The sequence below is a fragment of the Zootoca vivipara genome, chromosome 11 (assembly GCF_965207765.1).
Source record: "Zootoca vivipara chromosome 11, rZooViv2.hap1.1, whole genome shotgun sequence".
Taxonomy (NCBI): Eukaryota; Metazoa; Chordata; class Lepidosauria; order Squamata; family Lacertidae; genus Zootoca; species Zootoca vivipara.
The window spans coordinates 35889824-35902421 of NC_142594.1; the positions used below are offsets into that span (position 1 = coordinate 35889824).

General features: G+C 42.5%; 1 protein-coding gene across 1 annotated transcript in view; it reads left to right on the forward strand.

Moving 5' to 3' along the window:
* MALRD1 (MAM and LDL receptor class A domain containing 1) overlaps positions 1-12598 on the forward strand; it is a 268805-nt gene that overhangs the window by 194701 nt on the left and 61506 nt on the right. The window contains exons 35-36 of the mRNA XM_088654242.1: positions 1573-1848; positions 11842-11967. Coding sequence (XP_088510368.1) covers positions 1573-1848; positions 11842-11967 — 402 coding nt within the window. The remainder of the gene's footprint in view (positions 1-1572; positions 1849-11841; positions 11968-12598) is intronic.

The window sequence follows — 12598 nt, forward strand, 5'->3', positions numbered from 1 at the left end:
TTGGAACTTCCTGTGCTTAGTTCACAGTGCATCAGCAGCATGCTAAACTTTCCGGGGATTGTGTCCTCTGTGCTCTGGTTACAATGATCACTCCTCTATGGAAGTATTGTGTCACAGAATGTCACAGAAAATGAGCCCTTGGGTTTTAGATTTCATGTGGTATAAATGCTTAGAGTGTCAGAAAGGGTCCAGGGAAACTAAGGTTCAAATCCTCATGAGCCATGAAGCTCACTGAGTGATCTTGGGCCCGTCATTCTCTCTCAGCTTGGCCAGCATCACGAGTTTGTTGTGAGGATAAAATGGGATGGGCAAGAACTCTGTACATTGAGCTGAGGTGTTTGAGTGAAGGGCATGAAAATATAATAAATAGTATTGTATCTCTTTTAATGGGGCACCATCACTCATTGCCTCATTGTCCACTTTGAATGACAAATTGGCAGTAGCATGCTATACTTAAAACTATTTTAGAATAGTGCAATTACAAAGAAGGGGTGAATGGGTATGTTTATCACCTGAGATGTTGATACTTAAAAATATTCTGAAGGGGGAGAACCTCATTTATCTCACATAATAAATAGCAGTGTGTTATACTTCCAATTTCTTCTAAATTGAAACATTTCATTTAGACTATATATAAATGTTTATTACTGCCTTTCTGCTCCAGGAACCAAACAATACCATAGCATATATCTGTGTTAGCTATGTCAACAGTAAGATCTAACTAATTCCAGCCAAAGTTTGGTGCCTTAAGAAATACTGGATCATTAATGTTAATGAAACATGCAAACAGTTAAAAAAAACCAAGTCTTTATTGTATAGCTTTGGACTGGATTTATGGAGATAAGAATTTGATCAACCATCAGATATTTCCTTCAGCGATTATCAGGACCACCACTTTTCATTCTTAACTATATTGGCCTCTCAAACCTAAACACATTTATTTTGATGTACTCCAATTGATTTCTTTCTCAAACCTCCTTCTAAATAAGCTTGCTTGAATCATAGCCTTGGTCCTTATGTATCCTGACCTCTGTTAAATTCTTCTTCCAAAGAGCAAGTTGTCAGAAAGGCATAAATACTTAGGCCCTAATTCTGCCAAGGATTTAAACACTCTCATTATTCAAGGTAAAGAGGATGACTCTTTTTCAGAACCGCCAAAAAATTAAAAAATAAAAAGAAGATTTGACTGCCTGTGATTATAAAGGAAATTAAGGTTACAATGCAAAAAAGGAACAACACTTACTTGGGAGTATGCCCTATTGAATTCAGTGGGATTTTCTTGTAAATATAAATGCATAGGCTTGTGCAGCAAGTTGCAGCAATCTTACCTTTTACTCTGTCTCCTATGTCAGTTGCATTATTCCAGAAAGAATTGGTTAAAAAGCTGAAACTAATTCAAAGCATGCCTACTCAGTGAGAAATAACTTACTCCCATGTAAGTGTGGAGCCTAAGTTCACTCTGCAGATTTCTGAAGACAGTAGCCTGAAAAGGTGAGGCTCTCTGGCCCTGTAATTCAAGCAAGTCATCTGATACCGGTAATTGAAATTCTTTTCCATATCCTTTCCTCCTAGGACCAATTGTACCACAACCTCAAACCTGTGGCAGTGACAGATTCACATGCAGCTACATAAAGCAGTGTGTGCCTCTTTCTGCAAAGTGCAATGGAGTGGAAGACTGCACTGATGGGACTGATGAAATTGCCTGCCCTACTGAGCAACCTACCACAGGCTCCCCGAGACATTGCAAGGAAGCGGAATTCCAGTGTGCTAACCAGTCATGTGTCCCATCACTCCTGAGATGTGATGGTGTGGCCGATTGTAGGTTCAATGAAGATGAAGCCAATTGCCGTAAGTTCATTGTATACAAAAACTACAACCCAAAATCAGTGTAAAATATTATGATTCTATAGGTAATATTTGATTGTTTATTTTTACTTAACCCCCTGCCCACTGTTGTTGTTTAGTCATTTAGTCGTGACCCCATGAACCAGAGCACGCCAGGCACTCCTGTCTTCCACTGCCTCCTGCAGTTTGGTCAAACTCATTTTAGTAGCTTCGAGAACACTGTCCAACCATCTTGCCCTCTGTTGTGCCCTCAATCTTCCCCAACATCAGGGTCTTTTCCAAGGAGTCTTCTCTTCTCATGAGGTGGCCAAAGTATTGGAGCCTCAACTTCAGGATCTGTCCTTCCAGTGAGCACTCAGGGCTGGTTTCCTTAAGAATGGAGAGGTTTGATCTTTTTGCAGTCCATGGGACCCTGCCCACTAGTTTAACATAATATCGAATGATATGTCGCATGGACGAATAACAACGATAAGTCCCAGGGGTCTTTATGGATTCCCAGTGCACCCCACACCCCTATCATGTTTGGGCCAAATTATTGAATCACCAGGGCTAGGAAACTGATGCTTAAAGGTCTGACTTGGTCATGGTCTCTACTTGATACAGCAGAATAGGAATGGATCCAACTACTACATATTCTAAACATTTACAGCATCAATATAATAACAGAGCAATCTTGTGCTTATAAAGAGTATACATTTCCCTGCCCTCTGATGTTATTAAGAAGTGGAATTGACTTTTAGGGGATGAAAAATTAAAGGCCCGGCTCCATGATACCCTCCCATATAACAAATTTCTTCCTTGAGTTTAAACCATTTGGGTTGAATACCTGTGATAAAGATCTCTTTGTGTGCGTGCGTGTGCATTCTTGGACTGATGGAAGTTTCAAAATAGTTAAGGTAATTTTATAAGAGATAAAAAACCAAAATAAGGTATGCACATCAGTTACTGACAAGACCTAGTAGAGGTGTATGCATGCCCACTGGGAGCCACTCAAAAGAGTTAATTTAATTTAAAATACTGTTTATACAGTATACTGTATTTGGAATACTGGCACTGGAGGGAAGCCCATTTACATGTATGACAATTTTGGTGGTTCAAAAATGACGAGTAAAGTAAAGAAAAGATGACCTCACTCCAGAGCTCTGTATACATACAAATGGGTGCATAAATCTCCTTGTATGAACGGACTTGCTCATTACTTCAGGGGAAGGAGCAACTATTTTTCTGGATCCCTTTGTGCTGCCTCTCATGGAAGCGAATGAGATAGCCCTTACAGATAGAACCTATTTCTGCTCATGCTTCTGCAGGAGAGCGTGACTAAGAAAATCTCGTCATATTAATAGATCTGGGTTACAATCCTAAACTCAGTTTTCTAGGAGTATGCCTTGTTAAATTCAATGGGACTTAATTGTATGTAAATTTATATAGAGACGACACTGTTAGGTGGCAATCCTGTACACACTTACCTGGGGGAAAGTCCTATTAAAAGTAGTGAGAATATAGAAATAGTGTGCTGTAATCTACTGAAAAGCAATATACCATGTTCTGTTTCTCTTTATTATTAACGTGCTACACATTTGTATTAAATGTTTGCGACTGTCATGAGGGCTGGCAGACATATAACATTGCTGTATGTGTGTGTTTTACGTTATCTCTCCTGAACTAGCAAGCCATGTGGCTCCTATTATTTAATGCATATTGTTTCCCTTCCTGTTATAAATTCCTGATCTGTACCGCAAGCCACCTAGATCCTTTTCTGAGTTTTGAGCCCCAGTTTTTATTGAGTGAAAATTCCTTTCCCAGACCAGGCACTAGACTGGGGTGGTGTAGTAGAATATGTTCTGTAGAGATAAAACTTAAATCCAGAATGAAAGGGGAGGCAATCAGAAAATCTTTCACTCAGATCTTTGTAAACCCTCATCTCCACTACTACTGCCACCACGAAATTCTTGCCATGTGTGATTTAAAGATTTGTGTAGACAGGAGGATTCCAGCAATGCTGACAGAAGAGCTTGATAGTAGGGTATATATGGTAATGTTGCATTATAATGATTAATATGGTGGATTTTATTTCCTGCTCTGTCTCCCAGAAGCATGAAATTACTGTTTACGGTTACAAATGTTGTACTTAGCCAGTCCTTCCGCCATCCCAGATTCTTACAAAGAGGATATAATCTCACTTATTTATTTTATTTTTAAAACCTGCATGATTTAAAAACAGAGAAAGAATAAAAATTGAATTAATGGTAGGTAAGATATACATTGCTCATTTGCACAAGTAGAGTGTGGCTTCAGTGCTGACAGCAACGCCTGAAAAAAACATTTTCCTGTCCTTTATTCTGCCATTAATAGGATCAGGGTTGTATCCCTATAAACCTTGAAAGACAGACAAAGTGTTAAGGGATAATTTTTTTAAAAGGGCTGAATTTGTTTTCCTCTACCTTCATCCCCTGTGGTGGAAATAAGTATAGTTGCACCCACAAAAACTTCATTAGCATTCATGGTCCAACATAAATTTCATATTAGCATCATGAAACATTAATAGGATGGTGTTAATTGTCCCTCACAAAAGTCAGTTTTAACTATCAGAGAACCTGGGTTGCATGCAATATTCATTAACTGCAAAGCAAGAAATGCAACTTAAGGGTAGGGGAGTATAAACATTAAAACAGTCAGAGAATTCTAGAGTTACAGTTAAGTCCTTGCCAATATCTTAACTACATGCAGAGAATAAAAGGTGCTCAGCTCTCATTCCTGAGCAGTTCCTCATTCTGAATAGTCACATATGGTGGACTCAAATGCCTAACTCCTTACCAGCAATCGACATAAAGGAGGATGTTTCTGCACACATAATACAGTCAAACCTCGGTTTACGCCTACCTGGGCGAGCGACCGCTTCGGCGAGCGACCGCCGCAGACCCAGAAGTGTTTACATCCGGGTTCCGCAGCGTCGGATGCGCAGATGCATGCGCAGAAGTGCTCTATTGCCACTTTGTGCACGCGCAGAAGCATGCCTTCGGCGAGCGACCGCTTCGGCAAGCGACCACCTCTGCGGACCGGATTGCGGTCGCAAACCGAGGTACCACTGTAGCTGTATCAGGTGACAGATTGCTGAGAAACTTGGAGCCATTTGGATCTTTCTGTGAGAAACTTTCCTTGAGTATCCATAAAAACAACGAAAATAGCCAAAGTCTCCTTCTAGGTTTGAGCATTCCTGTAAATACTTAGGGTGAAACTGTACACAGTTCCCTACAGGATTGTCTTTGTGTTTACTGGGGCCATCTGGTTATTTCAGAATCCTATCCTACCCCTACATAAATGTTTGGTGTCCTTAGAAGGTTGTTGGTGCCATCGCTGAGTGCTGCCTAGCTGGTGCCGACTCATGACAGGGCCTTCTCAGTACTTGTCCCCCACTTACGGAATGCACCTCCTGGTGAGGTGCATCTGCCCCCCTCGTTATTTTTTTAATATAATATTTTTTTAAGAAAATTGTAGTAAAATAACATCAATCAAGTCCAACAAAACGTGTAGTGTTACATGTCTATATCAATTGCACGTGAAACGAAAAGTTGAGCGGGGACACAGTAAAATAACTAAATGTGCATTGTGAAGGCTTCAGCTATCTGTTACATAGTCTCTCCTTAAGCATGAGTAGCTGGATGTCTTACATTAACACCATTTCTATTTACATTGTTGATATACAAAGACCATAACGTATCAAAATGATTGTGCTTAGTTTGACTTCTTACAACCCTTCTGTGTTGCATTAGTGCTTGGAAAGAGCCAAATCCCAAACTTCAGAGTTTGTCCCCTTCGTTATTAACTGTCAGGGGGACTCCCTACAGGGAGCCTCCCCCAGTCATCCTGACCAGCACTTCGCCCAGCAATAGCATCAGCAGTGGGCCAGGAGGGAGAGATGAGGACTGGAGCGGTAGGGGGGGGGCGAGCTCAGAGATGCTTCTGAGCCCTTGCACCGACTCAGGCGGCCAGTAGAGGAAGGAAGGCTAAGTGACACAGCTGAGTCACAGCAACGTCCCAGCCAATAAAGAGGAGATGGGACGCAGCCCCTTCCAGAGCCCGATTTGAGGCACGCACCCAGACGTAGGGCTAAGGGGAGGCGTTTCGGGGTCCCCAAGCTCTTATGTTGGACCAGAAACTGGAAGGAGGTATTGCCGGATTCTGGGATCGACTAGCAGTCATGTTTTCTGATATCTCTGCACTGTAAATAGTATGCACAATAAAACTCTTAAAGACAGAACGGACTGAAGCGTCTTTACTCTGGAGTAGCCGCAACAATCCCCTGACATTAACATTTAGGTGGAATTTTAAAATATTCCTGTATTTGGCTGCTGAAATATATTGCTTGTAATTTTGATACTATTTGGTCTTTATTTTTATAATTAAATGCTGAAATACCGTGGTTTTCAATTTTCTGTTGTGTGCATTGAGCTTTTGATTCTCACCATACTTCCATTTTACACACACACTACAAGAATGTTTTGTTTGTTTGGATGGTGTTTAGTGATCATGGATGAGGAGCTGGTTATTTTAGGAGCATACTTTTAAAGAAGCATAATGTTTAATATTGTAAATGCTATAGTATTATTCTAAAAATTGTCTCATATGCAAAACCAATATGGATTAGGTGGTGTTGAAGATCTTAGTAATGACTAAATAAAGGATTCATTAGGGAGATTACACAAAGTGAAAAGGGGGAATTGTTTACAATTTTTATTGTAAACAACAATAAAAATACAATAAAAATATTTAAGAACAATTATGAACAACTAAAACATATTAAAACTGTCACATACTCTCAGTTAATAACCCCATAATTCCCCTCTGGAAATTCACCAATTAACACAGTCAAAATCATTGGCAAAAATGTGTCCCACAGTGGGTTTGCACCACTGATTTTTCTTGCTTCAAAATTATTTTTGAATACTTTTGAAATCATAGCTCAGCACTAATGAATCTGATCAGTTTATATTAACCAAACTAATTGAAAAAACTAAAAATCAACTAGTCCTCATAAAATTGAGCTAATTGAACTAATCCTACTCAAAGGTGAACTATCCCAACTAATCAAAGTCAAAATAATTAATTCATTAAATCCTATCGTATGCTGCTAAAACGCTGAGTTCAGTCAAGCTAAGGGATATTTGATTTACCTCTGTGTGGGATCTGTCTGAAACTGAGATGTGACATTATGGGGTGATACAAGTTGTGGTCAGATGGTTCAAAGATTATGTAGTCACAAAGTTCATGTTCACTAATTATCTGCTGTAAATTCAGATTGCTAGATTCAGATTTCACTGTAGTTATTTCTACTGATTCTTGAATTAACACAGTTGCCCTCAACCACCCAGCCATTCCTTGTGTGCATGAAAGCCTCAAAACACAAGCAGGGCTCTCTGCCTATACATAGTTGCCCAGTAAAGGTAAAGGGACCCTTGACCATTAGGTCCAGTCGTGACCGACTCTGAGGTTGCGGCGCTCATCTCACATTATTGGCCGAGGGAGCCGGCATACAGCTTCCAGGTCATGTGGCCAGCATGACAAAGCCGCTTCTGGCGAACCAGAGCAGCACACGGAAACGCCGTTTACTTTCCCCCTTGGAGCGGTACCTATTTATCTACTTGCACTTTAACGTGCTTTCAAACTGCTAGGTTGGCAGGAGCTGGGACCGAGCAACGGGAGCTCACCCCGTCATGGGTTTCGAACCACCGACCTTCTGATCGGCAAGCCCTAAGCCACCTGCATCCCTTCCAGTACTTGCCTGTAAAGTTGTTGCACTTACATAGTAGTAAGATTTAAAAGATTGTATTGTTGCTAAAGTTGGCATACACCATTGTTACCATATTTTTCGCTCCATAGGACGCACCTCGTCTTTAGTGGAGGAAAACCAGAAAAAAATGTTTTTCTGGTTTTCCTCCTCTAAAAGGCTGGGAGGGGGGCGCTGGAGGGGGAGTGAAGGAGGAAGCGGCAGCGGAGGGACCAGTGCGGCTTCCCCTGTCTCCCCTGCCCCCTTCCGACACCGGCTTTCTCACTGAACACGGGGGGAGGCGGAGGAGATGCTGCTGGTTCCTCCCCGCCAAGCCCATTCGTGAAAGCAGGCTTGTTTTTGCAAACGGGGTTGGCGGGGGGCAAGCAGCAGCATCCCTCCGCTGCCCCCTGCTTCTTGCTGAGGGGAGGAGATGCTGCTGGGTGGGCAGCTGCAGAGGCAGTGGGCCGCCAAGCGGCCAAAAGGAGTGCCCCGCCTCTGCAGCTGCCCACCTCTGCCGCTAACAAAAGCAGCAATCGGAGCCTGCGGTTTGCAGAGGCACTGGCTCGGCGGCAGAGGCATCCCTCTGCTCGGACTGCAGAGGCAGCCAAGAGATCCCACTGCCGGAGCTATGGCATTCGCTCCATAGAACGCACAGAGATTTCCCCTTACTCCTGAGGAGGGAAAAAGTACGTCCTATGGAGCGAAAAATACGGTACTTGCTGATGCAGATACTTTCAGAATTTGTTAGTAATGCCCTGGTTTTGAATGGATAAATGATATCAGACCTTTGTAGCTGTGCATACATTTGTCATTTCCTTGTTTTAAAAAATTTATTATCCCATTCTGAGACCAGTTCTCCTGAATGTGAAATTAGTCTACCAACAATGCCATTGGGGTGGGAAGAAATCTGTCCATAGTCTCTTAAACTAATAATACTGAAAAATAATAATATCAGACAATACAACAGAATATTTCATTAGTTAGGAAACCAGCCCTGAGTGCTCACTGGAAGGACAGAACCTGAAGCTGAGGCTGCAATACTTTGGCCACCTCATGAGAAGAGAAGACTCCCCGGAAAAGACCCTGATGTTGGGAAAGATGGAGGGCAGAAGGAGAAGGGGATGACAGAGGACGAGATGGTTGGACAGCGTTCTCGAAGCTACTAACATGAGTTTGACCAAACTGCAGGAGGCAGTGAAAGACAGGAGTCCCTTGCGTGCTCTGGTCCATGGGGTCACAAAGAGTCGGACACGACTAAACGACTAAACAACAAAAATGACAGAATGTTGTTAGTTTCTGGAAGACTAAGCACAGGCATTCGGGTCACATCCTGTTGATCAGTGATCCCATCATGAATTAGTTGGAGGCTTATGCATTTCCTCCAAGATTATCCCTTCAGAGTTCTTTGACGTTAGATGATCTTGGAGATTATAGTGTAATGCTGCACATGGCAGTATACAACTTTAGAAAAAAAACAGGATAGATTTGATATTTTTATGCTTGCAAGCACAGTGCGTTTTAATTTTTGCAACACAAAATAGAACATTTTAGAATATTTGGTGATTTATTGGTGTTGGGATAAATACTCTCTTACATGGAGACAATGTGTGATTATTTTCATCTAGTTGCATAGTTTCAATATTAAGTTAAATAAAAGTCATCTCTGGCGTACAGCATACACATCTCTGGTCCTGAAATGCAAGTTATGTTCTTCTCCCTTTTCTAAACAGTGTGATTAATTTTGTATATTGAAAAAGCAAAGCATACAGTACATACAAAATAAAACAGACAGATCTCTTGCCAGTCACCATAGAGGTTTCAGGGCCTACCAAATACCACAGAATCACAAGCTAGAGCCATGGGGGGGGGAGCACATCAGTGTGTTGTAGTGGTTAGAGCACCATCATCCCTGACCTGTTAGCTGGGGATGGTGGGAGTTCTAGTTCCAAAACATCTGGAGGGCTGAGTTTGGGGATGCCTGGGTTAGAGTGTTGGACTAGGGCCTGAGAGACCAGGGTCTGAACCCCTACTTGGCCATGAAGTTCACTGGGTGACTTTGAGCCAGCCACTGCCTCTCAGCTTAACCTACCCCACAGGGTTGTTGTGGGGAATTAAATGTTCAGGGTTTCAAATGCATATTTATTGCATTGTGGATGAAACATCAAGCAACGATTTGCATATGTGAAACAACCATCACATTTTAAATTTAATTTAAAAGTTTTTGCCTGACAACTAAAGATATATAATGCTAGCACCAGCCAGCCTCCCTGGGGAGAGCATTCCACAAACGGGGAGCCACCACACATGCCATACAATATGCAGAGATGTTTCAAACCATGTCATACTTTTCACTGGAGTCAGTTCAGACAGTCCACTGAGTCATCAAGTGCTAAGCGGTCAAACTGGGTACATGCATTGTACAGAATGGCCTTCAGAGATAGTATTTGAAGCATCTCCACTGGAAAGATAAACACTTCTGGAGCATCTGTTGATGCTTCTACACACAGTCACATGACACATATTTTGAGAGTGTTGAGCATATGTCACATGCTTTGTCAAATGTATTATTTATCTATTATTCTTGTAATAATACACAAAGACACCAACATATACTGATAATTTATATACTTTCCATTTGGAAAAGAAAAACCCAGGGTGGTTCATATATGAATAAAATAACACAGTATCACCAGCTCAATAAAACAAAGTTCAAAAATCAACCACAGTTGCATGTTAAGACCTTTAAACCTTTCCCCTAAATAAATTCAGACAAGACTCAAATATTGGTTTGGTTTTTTTGGCAGAATTTAGGCCATTTATTGGTTACATCAGGTGAGTGATTGCATAGGCTCTGGTTCGACTAGCTCCCTGCACCATTGCAGGTAGCACTGACCCAGGGCACACCATAGGTCAGCCTTGGGTGAACACCTGGAATGGCGGAAAGCCGGGGACATGCTATTTCCATGACCCAGATGTCCCCCTGGACTCAGGCATGGGCAAAACCCCTCTCAGGGTTGAGCAAACCATTGAGTCCCTGGATTCCTTTAATGGAATACCCTTCACATAGGGATGGTGAGAGTATTCTCCCATCCCTATCACCTGAACCAGAGCCTATCTGCAACCTTACAAGTTGTGACGATTTGCTACGCAGCAGGCGAAACCCAAGTAGCACCAGCCAATCAGCCAAGTGGGGGAAATTCCTGCCGTGCCCCTGTCCCTACGACAGGCGAGACACGATGGCATAGCAAGGTCAAGCGCAACACCCTAAAAGTAGGGAGAGGTGGGCGGGTGTTCTGATGCACAGACCAAAGAGGAAGCTCTGAGTCACGTGCATATATAGGTCCCTCAATCCATTTACACAGTGTCCCATTGGCCTGATTGAACCCTGCATCGAAGGACCTACCAATCGGGTGTTGTGGCTATCGAATCATAAGGTAAAGGTAAAGGGGCCCCTGACCATCAGGTCCAGTCGTGTCCGACTCTGGGGTTGCGGCGCTCAACTCGCTCTATAGGCCGAGGGAGCCGGCGTTTGTCCGCAGACAGCTTCCGGGTCATGTGGCCAGCATGACAAAGCTGCTTCTGGCGAACCAGAGCAGCGCACGGAAACGCCGTTTACCTTCCCGCCGGAGTGGTCCCTATTTATCTACTTGCACTTTGATGCGCTTTCGAACTGCTAGGTGGGCAGGAGCAGGGACCGAACAACGGGAGCTCACCCCGTCACAGGGATTCAAACCGCTGACCTTCTGATCAGCAAGCCCTAGACTCTGTGGTTTAACCCACAGCGCCACACCCACCCACAACACAGGGTTTGGTTGCCAGGTCTCACCGCAACACATGCCCTCTTTAAGGCAGGACACAATTAAACTGGGAATCTTGAGAAGCAATATTAAAGATAGGGAAATGCCTGGCTAAACAGGTACATTTTCAGTTGTCAGAAATATTCCATAGATAGAGCACGCCTGGTTCTCCACGGGGAAATTAGAGAACACAATGGAGCATAGGAATGAAATTAAACTCCTGCACATATTCAGAACCAAGCAGTTTAGATTAAAACTAACAATTTGGATTTAAAGGGGCTGCCACAAAGGTGACTAGAAACCAGAACAGACCCTACTGTATAACATTTCTGTAAGGTTAAAGCGAATAACCAGCTATTTGTCTTGTTGCCATGTTGTATCAGTAAATAACAAGGCTCTCTAACCATCTTGTTTGTTTCTCCTTTCATTTAGCTATTAAAGATTGCTTCAATGGGTTTTTGTTGTGTCCATCGACTAATAGCTGTATCCCAGTTTCTCGGCGATGTGATGGCATTGTGGATTGCATTGATTTTGCTCCTGATGAGTCTAGCTGTTCAGGTAGTCTGCCAATTTTTTAGTCAAAATTTCATTCACAATCAACAGGATTTTTCTTCAGCCTACAGAAAACCACTCACATGAGTGGCTGATGAAGCAGACTGCATTCCCGTGCATGGTGGAGTCCACCACCTCAGAGTCACTGAGGTGGAAAATCATGAAGGGTTCACTGCAATGAAATGTTTTTGAATTTATCTTGGAGAACGCTTATGTGCATTTTGAGCGTGCAACTGTGGTTTAGACATATTTGGGAGAGAAAATTCATGCTGTACCAAAACTAAACACGTTAAAGGCGTTGAAATTGTCTGAGATTAGAGTTGCCAGGTTGCAACTCATGAACTCCCCTGTACCGCAAAGCAGCTGTGGCTTCTCTCTCCCATGTTTCCCAACACCATTCTTCTATCCATCTCCTTTGTTTGCTGTAGCAAGCTACGTGGTAGGTACAGGAAAAACAAGGAAGGAGGAGTGATAAAAGAAAGAGGATGGTGATGATTGATGATGATGATGATGATGATGATTATTATTATTATTATTTAAAGCCTATAGCTTCCTTAACCTACCAGTTCAGTGCTAGAGTCAAAGTATGGGACAGTCTTCAAGCTGACAACCCTAACGAGTAATGTTAAATAGGCAT